General features: G+C 43.0%; 2 protein-coding genes across 29 annotated transcripts in view; one reads left to right on the forward strand and one right to left on the reverse strand.

Annotated features, from left to right (window-relative positions):
• The window catches only part of ASAH1 (N-acylsphingosine amidohydrolase 1), a 168,552-nt gene that overhangs the window by 109,547 nt on the left and 41,623 nt on the right, over positions 1-17,382 (forward strand). The window lies entirely within an intron of this gene.
• PCM1 (pericentriolar material 1) overlaps positions 1-17,382 on the reverse strand; it is a 93,335-nt gene that overhangs the window by 37,086 nt on the left and 38,867 nt on the right. For 20 of the 28 annotated variants that reach the window (XM_074274048.1, XM_074274046.1, XM_074274044.1 and 17 more), the window contains 7 exons: positions 14,901-15,107; positions 12,304-12,523; positions 12,029-12,174; positions 11,128-11,318; positions 6,139-6,310; positions 4,198-4,556; positions 1,312-1,476 (listed from right to left, as the gene is read on the reverse strand). In XM_074274048.1, the coding sequence (XP_074130149.1) occupies positions 1,312-1,476; positions 4,198-4,556; positions 6,139-6,310; positions 11,128-11,318; positions 12,029-12,174; positions 12,304-12,523; positions 14,901-15,107 (1,460 nt within the window). The remainder of the gene's footprint in view (positions 1-1,311; positions 1,477-4,197; positions 4,557-6,138; positions 6,311-11,127; positions 11,319-12,028; positions 12,175-12,303; positions 12,524-14,900; positions 15,108-17,382) is intronic. The other 8 variants (XM_074274053.1, XM_074274049.1, XM_074274047.1 and 5 more) reach the window with 1 other exon arrangement.

The following is a 17,382-nucleotide window of genomic DNA, read 5'->3' on the forward strand; positions in this document are numbered from 1 at the left end:
GATGATTTGCCCAAAAGAACATACATGTTTAATCCCTGAGACCTCACAAAATAACTTGAAGATTACAATGTAGATTTCTTTTAAGGACCATGCCACAAACACATCACTCTGGCTCTCACAGATTAGTCAACAACAACTCCCAGCCCAAGTCTCACTTGATCATTGTTTGGGCTCGCAAGGGCTCAAAGTAAGTGTAAACAGCAATTGTGTCTGTTGTGGCCAGCAACCCAGAGTCTTCCCCTTCCAGACTGATTTTTTGGCCTCATTTCTTATCCAACCTTAATCCAAATGGATGTTGCCTCACTCAAACTCAGACCTGTTAAAAGCTTAAAAAGGCCAAGGTCTCCCACTGCATCCAGGACCATCTCCAGTCATCCAGATTTATACCTGGCCACTGGACCCAAAGGGTTCTGGAAGAGACAGTAAGGCAGGTGACTTTACCCAGTCCTCCCTCACTTCTATCCAATTCATTTGTACATCATGGCAGCACGTTCCTGAAGTCCTGGTCCTCTTTGAAGAGAAACAATGGAGGATGACTTATTGGGCATAACATCCTTTCTGTGGAAACCTGCCTTCCAATATAATCACTACATCCGGCAAGAATTCTTTTTTTTTTTTTCCCCCCTGAGGTTGGGGTTAAGTGACTTGCCCAGGGTCACATAGCTAGGAAGTGTTAAGTGTCTGAGACCAGATTTGAACTCGAGTCCTCCTGAATTCAAGACTGGTGCTCTATCCACTGCGCCACCTAGCTGCCTCCATAACATTCTTTTTGGACAGAATCGCTGCTCAGGAGATTTTTCAATTCTACAACTGCTGCATCTGCAGCTGGAGACTTGGGTGGCCTCAGTTTCCTCATCTGCAAAACGAGTCTGAACTAGATGACTCATGAGGTCTTTCTGAGATGACACAGATTCCTGCTGTAAAACAGCAGCATCCCCACAGCCCTTCCAGTTTCACTTGTTAGCACTTTTGGAGAAGGGGGGAGAGATCAGCTGAAGGCACGAGCAGAAGGCTGAGATTTGGTCAAGAACGTCCTTTGGGGCTTGATGTGGAGATTCTAATGGTCAGTGAGCACAAAGAATCAGGGGCAGAGTTTGGCTTGAAGAGCACACGCTTCATTTCTACTTATTCTACTGAAGGTTTCTTGCCTACTACGTAAGCAGGACTTTCTAAGCCTTTCTTTCCCGGACCCGGGTACAAAGTGAAGAGAAAGTAAAGGATGCTTCTGAAAACAACAAAGGCAGTTGTGAACCTCAACTGGACCCACCTGTGCCAGCCCGGCATAGCAGGGGCTTCTTCCCATCCCCTTACCTGAGGACATCTCTGTTGATCGGCTATATTTTATAATTTTTTCCAGCTGCTCATGATTCTTTCTGCTGAATACTTTTGCTGGAACAGGCTCCTCGGTCTGGGCTGCATGCCTGTTCCTACTCTTGCAAGGCTCACACGTACTAGACATACTGGCACTTTCATACCCTTAAGTGAAAAAAGGGACAAGTGTTGTCATCAGGTGTGACTGGCTCACCGAGATCGAAAGTCATGCTTATAATCATTTTGAGAGTCAGTGCCATCTTAAAACGAAGGATTGGGGCCCCAAGGGTTAAGCAGATGAGATCCAAAGAAATGTGGAGGGTGATAAATTAGCACCCACACCCAAGGAATCTTCCAGGTGTCTGCTTAGTAAGAGATTGCAGGTGAGGCATGTGGATGGAAAAGAGATTTCATTAGGATTCTTGGAAATTATCACAACATATAACTTTAGCTGTATTCTTGACTTAGATTCAGTAGGAAAGTTTAGTCTATGGTCTTAATCCTGTCAATAATAAAATGCAAATCATGTGAATGAAAACTAATGTTTACAGTTAAAGAAAAACCATCAAAATAAGAGTTGTTCTTAAGTGTTCATCTCAGAGCCTTTGCAACTTAAAATTTGGATTACTTATGTCCTGATTATCATGTTCTGAAGTTTTGTTCATCTGATCTACACAATCTTCCTCCTGACTCTAGAACAGATATGTGGTATCTTCGTTTTTGGACTCCTTTTGCCTCTCAACTAGATTATTCCAATTGTCTTCTAACTAGACTCAATCCTTCCAGTCTCTTTCCCTTCCTACTCCATTTTTCCCATAGATGCCAAAATAATCTTCCTAAGGAATCTCCCTGAGCATGTTACTCCTCTACTCAAACTATAAACTATACAAAACTAGCAAAACTATAAACTATACACTATAAACTATACAAAAACTCCTTTGGTTCCACTGAAAACCTCCCTTTCTAATGATATTCCACAGTGCTGATATTCATGGATGTCACAGTGCAGTCAAGTGAGATTACCAGCTCTTAACCAAAACAGGAGATGGGCTATCTCTTCCCCCTAGACTGAGATCTTGGGGACCATAGCCCTTGCCTGAAGAAATACCATTTTCTTCTATTTGCCTTGCCTCTTCTCTTCTTTCAGTGCCCACCTCTGTGCTATGATGGCCCTAGAAAGCCTTTTCTGACCCATAGGGGGCTCTCTTACATTTCTGCCTTATTTGTTTACATGTCATAAAATCTCTGACTATATAATCTCTTTTTAGGCAGATGTATCATTTAACATTTTGGCATAATAGCTGCTTAGTAAGATAAAATTAAAGCTTATTAGATTCTTCTTTAAAAAACCAATAGTCTTCTTAGTCATTCAGCTTTCTGTATGTGCAAAGAACTGCATTGTGCACTATGGAATATGCACAGCATCAATTTATCATTGCTATAATAACAAATAATTATCGCTCATTTGTAATTGAAATAATTTTTATAAGACATTCTCTCACCTGACAGAGCTCACAAGGGAATAAGACCCAAACACACATAGTATTAATACAGAACATTATATGCTAAGTGCATCAGAAAGATAGAAAATAAAATACTCTATGGTAAAGGAGAAAGGGGAGACAACAAGGGTTATCAAGAAAGCATGTGAGTTGGATGCCAGGGCCCCTTTGGCAGGAGGAACTCCACAAGCAATAGGTAAGAGAAAAGCATCTCCTCAGAGCTCTGCTGAGACTCCCGGTGCCATGACTTTCTAAAGGATGAAGCCTGTGAGCCTCCCTAGATTTCTTTAGTGACTTAGTGACAGTCACCAGGGATACCCAAGGTTGTCAGTGCAGAAAAGCAAGAGATTGTGAATACTAGCACACCAAATAATAGAATTGAAGAGCATCAAGTTAACAAGGAAAGGAAAGAAAGAATGATGGGCACAGAGACTTGAAGGTACTTTCTGAAAGACACAGAATGACCACCGAAGTTAGGCTCATGGGAGGTGTAAGAGGCTGTTTGAGATGAAAAGGGATGGGGAATTGATGGTGATCACCATGAATACTTCTGGTCCAGAGGAGAGAGAATCAGATGGAGAGTAAGACTGAGCTTGGTACCATAACCAGAAAGAAAGCCAGAACGGTGACTTCTGTGGGTCCACATGTGACACAATGAGTGGTGAGGGAGCAGCGCAACTGTGTCATGGATCTTAAAGGGGCTTCAATCAGAGGGATAAGATGGGAGAGAAGGGCTATTCTGGAGATAGCAGGGTACAAGATTCATAGAAGATTGGAGGGCCCATTGCAAAGGAGCAGGAGAATTGTTAATCAGGCTGGAGTGGCCGAGGGAGAGGGAGGAGTAATTAGAATACAGACAAACATTTTGCAGAAGGCAGAATGATTATGTCGCTTGACCTTAAAATGGTGGGACTAGGATAGCAGCACACTAGGGAGTAGAGTACTTTTGCATGTCCCACTGGAAAAATGGAACAGTTACAAGATTTGCATAACTGATTTGTCACGAGTTTGTAAAAATGGTATGAAATTAAAATAATAAATAAATTAAATTTCTCAATCTTCTTAAATTTGGCTTATTGTATATATATATATATATTTTTTTTTTTTAAATTAATTATGCCTATGTCAAATAATTCAGAATTAGCAAGAGCAAAGTAGAGACCTGGGTTTGAAATTCCTCCTGGACACTCACTCATCATTCCTGGTTATTAATCTCCTGAAGCCTCAGTTCCCTCATTTATAAACTTAAAAGCTGCAGGGCCTGTACTCTTGACCACTCCAGACACCTCACAGGATGACCAGGCTAACATGGGCTGGACTGGCAGCTGTTCCCCGCTCTGTCTATGGCTGATAAAACAGTAAGGTCCTGCTTTCTAGCGCTTACCGGTGCTTTTAGCCCTCGCTTTCAGCTGTGTAGAAGTCTTCTTCTTGGTCTTGGATTTGGGAGTCTTATCTTTGGAGGCCAGGCTGGCCTGTGCAGACGCTTTCCGGGTTTTGAATGTTTTTGTAACCGTGGTTGGGTCTACAGGGTCAGGCATGCTGCTGAAACTCTCGAGGGACTCCTCATCAAATTGCCTTCTTCTCCGGCTGGCATCAAGCTGATTTGGACGATGATTACTAGCAGTTTTCTGGACAGACACAGCAAATCCAGTCTTGATGAATGGTTTCTCAAGACCACCTTCTTGCTCAAACAGCCATGCTGGTCTACTGTTTTCTACCTCCTCTTCAGGCTGCTTTTGATTTCTTACCAGGAAAAAAAAAGAATTTTTACCTTGACAGATTTCTCCATTCTCCCCATTACCAGAGGCAATTTCTTATATTTTACACCAACAATTAGACTTGGGAGGGGGAAAAGTATAGAATTAAGCGAAGGCCAGCCACAAAATTCTGCACTGTTATCTAGGTGAATGTTACCTAAGTGGAGCTATAAATCAGGCTATGGTAGCTCTGTGAAGCACAAAACCTTTCTCTGTGAGCAAAGAGCAGACAGGAGTAGGGCTTAAAGTAAAGAAGAGGGATGGGGACTGAGGGCAAGTTAGTGGAAACAGGACTAAAGTTTGTGAGGGCTCATAAGCTCCTCTGCTCATCTAGAACCACACCCCACCCAGATGGCTGTTCTAGGCCTGTGCTAAGCCTTGAAGATACAAACCCACAAGGTGGGAAAAACTTTGGGACAGCTCATTATCATGTTGAATCTGTTTAAATTTAGATGGTCTTAGATCCTGCCCCAAGGAAGTCAGGACCCTAACACTGCCCATAGATGCCAGATCAAACAGGACATTCAGTCTCAAGAAGAGTCTTATGTATTGCCAGTACAGCTTCAGAGACAGGGATAGTTGAAAGGAGATCCTAGTATTTGCCTGCAAAACAAATGACCAAAGCCTGAGAACTACCCACAAAACCTAGCTGGTTCGTTCTAGGTCACAGCTGAGGAGGAAAAACCCCACCAGAAAGGAATATAAATGAAGAGAGAGCCATGCTACTTTTCTATACGTGTGCACAAAAGATGAGGTCTGAATGGGAGATTTATTATTATATATAGTCCAGGAAAAAACAGCAACACAATTGTTTGGATTTATTTCTTATTTGTTTTCTGGTTCTGTGGCATAGGCTTGATCTGTCCAACAGGCCATTTTATTCTTTCTGCCTGATATATACCTTGCCCTTTTTATTTTTGTTTTACAAAGCCTCCCAAAACCTGGATTTCAAACCATCTAGGCTACAATATTCAATGGAGCTGTTTTATCTGGGAACTCAGGAAGGGGAAATCAAACAGAACTGTATAAAGAGGATTTGGGGCCACTTGTCCCTGCCCTAGATTACCTTTCCTGAATGGCTCTGAGGCCAGTACTATCCAAGCTGCCCTGAAACACAGACCTAGGAATATTCCCACAGATCAAGTCTCGGGAGTAGCTTCAAAAAAAATCTGTGTGGATTCCCTCTTGCTGTGGTGCCATCCCAGGGTACACCCCTTCTACTCAGCAGTCTCAGACCCTGTGGATGTGGATGTGCATGCGTGCCCACAAATGGGTAAACGCCAGCAGTGTCCCAAGGAGGTTCCTAGGACAGGAAGCCACTTTACAGCATGGCCTCCCTAGACCCAAGCGTGTCAAGTTCCATTTCAAGCACTTTATCAAAGGATCTCAAAATAGTCCCTGTGGCTACCAGCAGGTCATGGCCAGAGTTATCCTTATTTCAAGGTCACAACTCCCCTCCTCTGCTAACCTGTGAATGTCCTCCACAATTATACTTTCAAAAAGTACCACGCACACACAAATCCATACATGCATATACACATAACAAATGCTCTTTACAAATTACATACCTTTGCTTTTCGACTCCAATAGAGGAATTACTTTCGAAGGGTTTTGGAAATGCCACATACTCAGTTTTTCCTGGAATACTTTGATCTGCTGGTTGCTGTTGATCATTGGGTGTGGGGATATTTTGTGCAAAATCTCCAAAATTAGGTGTAAATAATGGATTGAAATTCATGCCTGTCAGAGTAAAGTCACAGATGTAACATTACACATTAGGAAGCTTTTATTAATGAATGCAATTTTAAAAAATAAGGTTACTCTAAGCCTACGACAATTAAATCTTTTAAATGCTTGTGGTAATTCTTGCCCACGTGGTTCTAGGAAAGGAGGAGACTCTCCCTTATTATTACCACCCCTCACTAGTCTCAGCCTGGAAGCCAATCTGCATTGGCTGACCTTCCATGGATACCCCGAAATCCATGACCTGCCCTATCTATGATACATTGCATGCAATTGAACAGTCGTGGAAGAAGTACTTTTGGTTTTGGTGAGGCTGATCACTTTTCAGGGATTATGGATCTTGTGGAAATGTATAGCTTTTAGAGAGATCTGAGCCTTTACCAGCAAAAGCAGTACAGTGCAGAGACACCTCGTGAATGACAGGGAACTTTTCTCTTATTTGTACTCTGCCCCAAGTAGACACAATGGGATCACTGAATGAATGTAGAACCTGACTAGCTCTGTACTAAGATATAGCATGTGTTTGAATCCAATTTAGTGACTGATTTTCCTGGGTAAATGTGAGGTTCATTCTCAAAAACTGCACAGAACTAAAAAAACAAACTAAAAACTAAAAACACAAACCTAGCACATGGATTGGCAATTCCTGAGGCTGTCTGCACCACCTTCTTTCACTACTAGCATGTTATTTTTTTCTCCACTCAATTATCATGTTCTTTGATATACTGAAAACTGACCCTTTGATGCTCCAGTAGAAGCATTTCTTTTATGATAGGGTTTGATGACCACAGCTGTGCATTCCAGCTTTAGTCTTAAAAGTCACTTCTAATTTTCCTAGCAAACACAGGTCCGTGTTCTGTGATCTACTCCCATAGATGATGAGAGAGTCCTTTAAAAATGCTGCCAGAGAACTGACTTTTCCCTGGTTTGTTGTTCCTCATGGCTTCTTTGAGGCTAGCTCAGAAAGGATACACAGAATTTCAGATTCAGAGCCAGAAATGACTCTCATACAAATAGATCACTGAAGGCTCAGAGAAGACCAAATACCTGGTAATAGTGCTGAGATTTGAAGCACTTAGTCAATGCTTGCAGACTGACTGAATGACTGTGATTTACTCTTGGGCTCTTGTCCCACAAGTGCCGCTGCACCTCTCCCAAGCTACATCCACCTGAGGAATAGCCAAGCTAAGGAGAAGACTCCCTGGAAACCAGGAAGCTGACTGATTATAGAGCTGAGGTAATCCATGAGACCCATTCGCTACTCTGACCATCAGAAAGGAAGCTCCCTGACAAGAGGGATGACTCTTTGACTATGCAAATGCAGCAAGTGCTACACCCAAAGCACTTATTAAATGATTGGCGCCCAGGGGTCTCAAAGCCAGACACCTGGACTAGGGGACCTCAGGGGCCTTGTGCCTTGTTGACAAAAACACACAATACTCTTCCTTTACTCCCCTCCCTCAGTTCCCTTCTGATTGTGCAAAGATGGGGCAGGCTGACAGAAAGAGAATGCAGAGAGAGCTAAGAATCCTATAGCATTAAGATAGTCAATAGAGCCTAACTTTAAAACTGGCAACCTAAATGCAGACCAAGGCCCACAATGGCTGAGAAGCGAAGGTACACCAGGAGGTTCTGATTCCTATCAATTTAAGAGTCATTCTAGCTATAAAAGCCAGAAAACAGGAGGGGGTTACAGCCAAACAGAAAGAAGGATCAAAGATTCTCTTTGGGAAAATGCATAAAGAAATTGGTGGATGGATCTGTCTCATTTTATATCCCAAGGCAAGAGGAAAGATGGTATATAGAATACTTGGTCAACTTGTATAACAGAGATCCTGCTGCACAAAGACCACTATCATATAACTTGCAATTTAAGTCCAACATCTGTTGTAGAGAAAGAAGTTGTTCTACAAAGTACCTGCTCAAATGAAATCCGCATGTTATTTGATCTTCAATACATAGGTAGGAAGACGTGAAGGTGGTGAGAAATTGGATCAAGAATAAGAAATGATATTTGTAGAAGCCTCACATCTATACATCAAAAATCATTTTTTTAAAGAAAAGAATTTCAAAGCAACCAAACATGAAAAGCACTAAATAAAATCAGAAAAGCTCAAAATGTTTATATTGAAAACTTTTAGGAAGAAACTTATTTGTGATGTGGAAGTCATTCCTACATCAAACATCTGTATGTAACCAAAACCCTCAGCTTATTAAATAAAAATCTGCACAAAATTAAAATGAAAATGGATGGTGGTGGGGGAAGAAGGTACAAAAATTAAACATAACTCCCTCTTGAGATATTTGTACCAGTTCCTCAGGATGAAAAGCAGGACACATGCAGATTATAGGTAATTTTTATACAGCAGTTTAACAGAGGCACATCAGTTACTCCAACAGACTAAAGAGCCTGGTCAGCAAATCCCTAATCTATTTGCCAGAGAGAGAAAAGGTTCCCAAGAGAACCCCAATTTAAAATATAAATAGGCTTGGGCTACCTTAGGGAGAATGATGATGGAAGACCATGGGACACTGACTCAAAAAAAATGAGAGGAAGAAAGGAAAGCACCAGTAAATTTGAAAGCCTAAGAACAGTGAAGTCATCTCAAGGCATTCTATGAGAAAATGTTAAGTGAAAAACATCAACCAAAAAAACCGAAACAGGAAAAGATCAAAAAAGACTTTTCTAATAAAATTTTGCTATTCCAGAGCAGCAGGGCCTCCATCCTTGGACCCTTGACATCACAGTCCCCTAGGGACAGATGAATCCATCAGTATTCACAGAGATGATCTGTACTAAAAGTAATGAGGGTACAATTCATCAAATCCTCCAAAAGCTTATGCTTTTGATTCTTGGCACTTAATATAGGAGGGGAAAAAAAAAAAAGAACCTGAGAAAATATCAATAAAATATTTCTTATCCCTGCCAAAGGAATTGGTCTTATTTTATATCCTCAAGCAACAAGAAATAGATGGGAACTCACTCACCTTTGATGCCTTCTGCTTCATTACACACCAGCATCAATGACATCTTAAAGATCCAAGGAAGTATTTGAAGCAGGTGCTCTACCTCCAGTGTCAACTATAAATTCCCTTGGAATGGATCTGGTTATCTGGGTCTCAGTCTAAATTTGCTTGTTTTACCCTTCACTACTTTTTGCAGATCTGTCAGGTGAAACCACTCACAATCTTCAGCTATCTCCTTCTATGGAACTTTTTAACTAGAAGAATCTGTGTTCTAAAGATTACTCATCAACTTTCTCCATGGTTGTTTCTTCCTCCTCTGCTTGGCAAGGAAGTCAACTGGCTCCAAAATACTCTCCTAGCAATTCTTTACATCCATTAAATTTGCATGGGAAACAATGACAAATAGGACTAATGAAATAAATGTTCCTTGATGGCCACTCCAGTTTACACTTGCTTCTATTTTTAAACATGAGGTCTGTGGTCTATCAATACTGGCCCTCAGTAAGGTTCTCACCAATAGAATTCCAGTGTTAAAAATGAGACCTGGAGAGCCTACTAGTTGTTAACATTCTCTGGCCCCAAATCCTGTAGAAGTTGAAGGTGGTCATGTTTAATACAAAGCAACTCTTTATGTTTTTCTCTGGAGTCACTAGGGCAAATTAAGGCACTCCAGCCTTTATGGCCCCCCCAAGCAGGACTGCAAGGTTCTGAGTACAAACATGTGCTACTGCCAAGGATTGGACTCGAGGACACAGCTTGGGATCCACTGATATGACTCCCCCCCAAAAATATGATGCTATGAGAAGATATCAGTAGCTTTGTGCAGTCAGCACAGTTTAAGCAATTTCTATTTGCCAGGTACAGTGCTAAATGCTGGAGATACAAAGCAAGAGAAAAGGCAGTCCTTGCTTCCCAGGAGCTCCTAGACTAGACAATGGAAGGAGTGAAGGCCTAGATTCAAATCATGGCTTTGCTATTCCCTACTTGGCTGGCCTGCAGGAGTAGACAGTGCTTCCTGGCAGCCTGGATATCTCTCCCTCCCCTTTCCAGAAGCAAGCATCATAGCCTTTCTGAATGTATCTCTTAGAAGAGGGTAAGAAGAATGTTGCTGGAAAAGAGAATTTGTCAAGGCTTGTGATTCAATCTGTTCTTTGTGAAATGAGGACTTCTAGGACCTTATCCTGAGCCTTCAGTTTTGGAAGAGCTAGTGTCAAAGACAGGCTGTTTTTACTGATGTGTTGCCATCAGACAGAAGAAGACGCCCAAGAGGGTTTAAGCCAACTGCCCACTTTCACCCAGATGCTAATACAGGGCAGAGGTGGGGTTGAAGGCAAAATTCAGATTCCAAGTTAGAACTGCTGAGTTTTGTTCCCCACAGTACCAAGTGGGTCCTTGCAGGAGAAAAAAAACGCTTTGCCAGCCAAGTCTTTGAGTGAGAACTCCAGGTTATTTCCCTGCCACAAGGAGACACCAGGGGTGGGCTTCAAAAAGCCTACTGTGGAGAAGAGAGAAATTCCTGGGTAAAGCGTAGATCAAGAAACCTGTCCTGAGAGATAGGCTAAAGATGTCATTTCGTGAAAACAAACAGGTTCAGGAGGACTCAAAGGAGAAAAAGCAGTTCCAACAAAATATATTTCCCAATTACATCAAGTTCTCAAATAAGCCTAGGAGACAGAAGAACAATTTGGAGTCCTCACTTTGTATAGTATGAAAATACTACTATAAGTCTCTGAAAACACATAATCCCTTTGAACAACGGCCTTTAAAAAAATTCACAGTTGGTAAAGACACAATATTCTCAACAGTGTGCCATTTATTTGTATTCCCTTTATGCTCTCAAAATGTACCTGGTGCAAATGAAGAAAAATGGGAAAATCCTGGGAGATTAAACAGACTCATGGGCTGGGCAGGGAAGCTGAAGGGACAGAACAAAGTTGGAGAAGGTGGCGGCGGCGCACTGTTGCCTCGCTCCTTCCTTCCTGCCTTCTCAGGCCGCTGCTCATGCTGCCGCATCAGTTCACTCAACATCTGTCTGAGCCTAGAAAGAAACAACTGTGAGTGTTTTTAAAATGACCTTATCTGAGTCTGTTTCTGGAACTACTCCAGAAAGATGGGCACTAAGAAATGATGGGAAGTGCTCCAGGGGATGTAGGCACAGGCCCAGAGCTGCTGAGTGTTTGTCCATCTCAGAGAACTGTACAGCAATGGTATCCCTGAACATACATTGCATCCAAGCCTCTCTCTCCAAAAGCTCCATTAGAGTGGTAGAAGAACCCAATTTAGCTTCTTGAGTAGCAATTTCAAAACTGAAACTGGGGAAATGGGCAACCAGCTCCAAAATGTGACCAGCCATTTGATACAATACCTAGGATACCTCACCAGGATGTCTTATGGTCCCTTTCATCAGGATACCTATACCACACAGGCCACATAAAATTACTGGCTTGGTCATATAGCTTGTTAGGGCAGAAATTAAAATCAGTTGTCTTGAGTCCCATCTCTCTGGGTTAAAAAGTCCAAAAACACTAGAGAGCCCGAAGTAAATAGCCTCACAGCTTTTTTCCCCTGGATATGTCACTTTATTAGTACACGGATGAAGGACCCACTAGCAACAGAGGGGAGCATTTGCTCTGTGGTACTGGTAAAATCAGCAGCCCTTGACCAGGCTCACAGAGCCAAGGGACAGGACAGCCCAGTCCCACTGCATCGACGACTCCATCTCAACAAGAAAGAAGAGCTGGTTCCTACCTCTGAACGTTATTCTGCTGCCACGTTAACTGAGTGTAGCACTGATTTAATTGGTGCATGATCAGATGGACTTGGGGGGATGCCACATTACTAGGCATGACACTGTACGGCCCCGTGAGCAGAGTCTGCAGCAAACATGAGAGGGTCTGGGGAGAAAAGATGGGCAGGAACAGAAACACCCCATTACTAACATGACAGAACTACCTCTCCCCACTGCCATCTTGTTCCCCTGGGCTCTTAGCCCTCCACCTGTGGGCCCAAGCCAGCCAATCCACCTGCTGATCTTGCATCAGAGTCTGGCAAATGCTGACACTGAAGTCCAACTGCTTCTTGAGCTGGTTGATCTGCTCTTGCCACTGTTCTTTCTCCTCCACATAAGACAGCTCCGACACCCAGCGAAGGTTCTCTTGCCGCCGCATACTGATATTCTGCTGCCTCGTCTTGGCGAGGGGCCGGTAATTTCCATCTGCAGAGAGAGGGCGGCCGGCCTTCCACCTGTGGGGTAATTGGTAATATATACCCCTAAGTGCCACCTCAGAGGGTGGGGCCCGGGAAGGCCAGGAGGCAAGCACTCTCCCATGGACCCTTGCTGTGTGAGCCTGAACAAAGCCCATCCTTGAGAGACTCAAACTCAGGGGGAGCCCTTCAAGGCCAGCTCCAGGTCGCATAGATGAGATCTGGAAGCCAGGCCAAAGTCACAGTAGAGGTATTGGTCCCTGGTCTTAGCCACAGTGGGCTCAAAGAATGTACTGAGGAATCAGACACGCTCTCTTCAGACAGTCCCACAGGATCTATTTGGGGTCACTAATATGGTAGCTCACTTTACTGAGATATATGCCAGAGCTCAGGAGGCAGCTCGTTCTTTCTGAACTGCAGGCTACTACCCACCTGCTCTTTGGTCTCAAAGAGAAAGTGAACCCTGACCACCCAAAACGTAAAGGACTACTTGGTACTTAGAGAGACACAACCAAGTCAAAGAGCCAGGATTTTCATGTGAATGAGAATCTGGAGAATCCTTTTAACATGTCAACTTTCACTGTGAGGGCCAAAAAAGAACCAGAGGGATCTCAATGAAAAGGAAAAGCCTGGTTGTTTCTCTCTCCATGCAGAGCCAAACAGAACCCTGGAGGGATGTGGCATCTATTCTCTTTCCTCCCAAAGGTTAAATAATTGGATTAGGGAAATCTCCCCACTTAGACTCCTCTCTTTTACCTGAACACCAAAATGCTAAAAACCCAACTTGATATTCCAGAGAGGAAAGATTTCCGGAGACAATCCATTCCTTTTTTAATTAGTTGCTTTTGCTAGGGGAGACAGCCTTGGCAACATTTTTTTTTTTAACTGAGAACCAGACAAGTATTCTGGAAAGAAGATGTATGAGAAAACTCAATTATATCATTCTCTCTCTAAGAAGGGAAGCAGTATGGCCTAATGAATAGAAAACTAGACTGGAAGCCAAGAAGATGTGGTTTTAAAACATTCAAAGCTCTGGGCCACAGGGTCAAATATGGCAGGCCAATAAACCTGAACCATATGAAAACGTAATTAGGAAATGTTTAACAAGTGAAAATACAACATCACATAGACAATGTTCTAGATTAACACAAGGAATCCTCCCGTATGGCTGTGTCCTCTGTCTCTCTCTGAGCTGAAACCACTGCTCTAGGCAATGCCCGCAGATGCCAGAGAAGGGACTGAGCCCACACCGGTATGGAGGGAATTTCCTCACCAGGATTTCATGATGCCATTGAAATTAGGTCCACTTCACCTTCCTATTCTACGGGAAAATGCATTCAGTCTTTTATACAACTGGTTTAGGAAAAAGGGCACCTCAGGAACAGAAGTATGGAACCAGAGGCTTTGGAATCCTCAGGTAATTATAATAGCAGCTTTAGTTGCAGATAAGAAGCTTTTCCAAAAGAGGCATTGAAGAAGCTATTGTGCCTCCCCAAAAAAGACTAAGAGCTGAAGTACACTCCATCCATGGGTGGGAAAGGTTATGCTGCTCTTATTTGGGTCCAAAGGAACAACAGATAACAAGCAGGCACAATCCTGTTGACTGAAATTCACAATAGCGCCATCCTAAAGGATAGTCATTTGTACAAATTAGACCCTTTGGCTGATAACAAGTATTTCAAAATGGGGAAAGCTGCCTAAGACTCTTCACTGCTATAAATAACTTGGCAACATTTTACAACATTTTAAGGAAAATTAAGGTACAGAATCATTGACTGAAAGTTGGGGAAAAAAAAGTAAGGAAGTCAAGGTTTTTTGTTTTCAAATAAATGACTGCAGAACACTTTCCCACTTATAAAGAGGCCATAATAACATTCCTAAACATCACAATTTCACAGTAACTTATTTAAATTCTAACACATGCTAAAACAAGTGTAGCATGTAGCTATACTAAAGGAAGTACAGAACTTAGGAAAGATTAAAACTATTATTCCTTAAAACAAGGATCACACAGAAAAAGAAAAAACAAAACAAAAACAACCCAAAGTGAGCCATTTACCCCATCACAAACATTTCTCAGCCTGTTTCTTTTGGACTCTCCAAATTCAGCTCATGTCAAGAAAGGAAAGTGCCAGGATGGAGACAAGCTCAGTGAGTTGGACTCCCTGTAAGTACTCCCATCTTCTAGGTTGGTTTTTTTTTGGGGGGGGGGTTTTTTGGACATTTTTAAGCCTCCTAGATCTTGTGAACAGGACACCTTACAGTCCATGCAGTGCAGTTCACATTCCTTCTTTCCAGACTTTTTGCAAATAAGGGCACTAGTAAGGCCCAGAAAGGGAACCCAGACTTCCTGACTCCCTGTTCAGCAGTCTTTCCTCTTTACCTTGTCCCTCCACAGAAAAGACCCCAAACTAACCTATCCTTGTTTTCCTTTACACCATAGGGATTATGAGGCATGCTGTTAGGAGGATACATGGGAAAGTGATCATTTGAGCTGGCATCCTGTTCTTCTTCTTCCTCCTCCTCTTCTGCTCGAACAACTCCATCAGAAAGGTACCCATCTTCATCGCCTTCTTCTTCATCCAGGGCACACTGGGTAGAACCTCCCCATGTTGCCATTGTTCTAATGATTATGACATAAAATACAATCAATTTTGCACACATGCCAAATATCTTCAGTAATAATTCCTGTTACAAAAATGAGATGGCTAATGCCACAGCTGGAGAGGTGCTGTCCCTGTTCCCCCAGACTAGTTTTTGTAGCGTTGCTCCGTTCCCTGTAGCTAGCTATCAATTCCCTTCAGTTGCTGCCAAAGGCAAACGAGCAAATAGAATGGTGCCCAGGCTGCTATCTGGAACTCTCAAATTCTGGGTCTAGGACAGTTATTCTCCTCATCGGTCCTGGGCTGTTTGGTGCTTCATAGAAAAGAAACTGAAGGCCACAAGAGCTCAGGTGATGCTACCATTATTAGCTAGCATGTCAGAAAAAGTTGCATCTTGGGGAGTGAATAAACAGTCAAGATGGGCTCCTGGCCAGGGAAGGAATGCCTCTAAAAAAGGCTGGTGAAAATATATTTCTCCAGAGATTTATACCTCTAATCAGAAGGACGTTAAACAAAAATGGATGTAAATCCACCAATTAAGATCACCAAGGAGAACAAATAAAGTAACAGAGGAGGCTAGAAAGTCATTAAAACAATATGGGACTATCCACAGTACACAAAGTGTTAGTTCTGGACTTGAGAAGTTGAGTTCAAATCCAGCCTCATTCGTTCATTAGCTGTGCAATCTGGGCATATCACATCATCTCCGCCTGCCTTGGTTTCCTCATCTGTAAAATGGGGGTCACAATAGCACCTGATCTCAGGGTTGATGATGATTGTAAAATACTCAGCTCTAGTAAGTGCTCTAGAAAGTCAACTATTATTATTATTAAATCCAGTTTTAGACACTAAACATGTTAACACTGGATGAGTCCCTTCAGTTCTGCTGCCTCAGTTTCCTCAACTGTAAACTAGATATAATTATGGCACTTATACATCCCAAGATTGTTGTAGAGAGAAGCATTCATCAGCTTCTACCATGTGCCAAGAATAGGACTATGCATTTTACAGATGTCTCACAACAACCCTGGGAAGCAGGTCCAGCACTCCCTAAACTGTGCTTTGCAAACCTTATGCTAATGAGGACAAAAATCACAAAAAGATGTGCCCTGAAATCTCTCTTTACACAAATGCAGTTTTAATGAAACTGTCAAGAGCACCCCCCATTATCTCCCCTGACCCTCTTCACTACTCTGTGAGGTTGTAGAGATGGGGGGACAGCCTCCAGGAGGGAGGGGGTGGTGGGAGGGGGTGGTGGTAGTGGCAGACACACCTGGAATATGGAGATGGGGTGAACAGGATTCAAGTTAGTGTGCTAAGCACCTGAAGCCATGCAAGATGTTACAGTGAGCTGAGCTCGAGGAGGAGAAAGGGAAGAAGGCCTGTTCCAAAAGGGCAGGAGGGGCCTCACTGGAATAGCACACAGGCCAGGAGGATGAAAGGAGGAAATGGAGTTCGGGGAGGTGACTGTGAGCCTGCCAGAAATGGAGGTGCAGCCCAGCGATGTCACTGCTGACGCTGGTGAGAGAAAGCTATTAATGGCTGCTCTTTCAACCCAAAGAGAGCAAGCTCTTTTAGGAACCATATCAATATAGTACCTACTCTACAGCAGGCATTGTGCTAAAAACTTTATAATGATAACCTCACTGAATCCTCACTTCTCCGGGAGCAAGATGCTACTCACCCTGTTTTACATCTGAGGCAGTCAGAGATGAAGTGACTTGCCCCAGAGTTCACACAACTAGGAAGGGTCTGAGGCTGAGTTTGAACCCAGCTCCAGCCCTGGTGCTTTGTGTACCATGGCTCCACAAGCTGCCCAAGGATCCCTCAGGATGAACAGAAACATGAGGCCAGGACTTGAAAGAATAGTGCCAGGAGCATTCCAACACTAGAGACATGACAGACCGCTACATACATCAGATTTAAAGGTTTATTAAGAACACCAGAGCCTTCTAACAATGGAAAAAATTAAAGAACAAACCAAAAAGGACACGATGGTCCTCAGGGGTCCCAATCTCACTGGGAGGAAAGGAGTAAGACAGCAACAATTGAGAGACCCAGACAACAGGCTTCCCTTTCACAATGTGCGCAAAGGGCCAGCAAGGGCTCTCCTCTAGAGCAGGCAGTCCGGGCTGTCCTCTGTACTTCAGTGGTGAAGGCAATCAAGGGACAAAAGCTAACAAGTGAAGCACTCGGTCCTGCATCTTTTGGACCTAAAAACAGGGATGATCCCATTAATTTACTAGATTGAGGTCAAACCCATTGAGGCCCAAAAGAGGGCTCTGGGAGCTGAGT

Source organism: Sminthopsis crassicaudata, chromosome 6 (genome assembly GCF_048593235.1).
Source record: "Sminthopsis crassicaudata isolate SCR6 chromosome 6, ASM4859323v1, whole genome shotgun sequence".
NCBI classification, from domain to species: domain Eukaryota; kingdom Metazoa; phylum Chordata; class Mammalia; order Dasyuromorphia; family Dasyuridae; genus Sminthopsis; species Sminthopsis crassicaudata.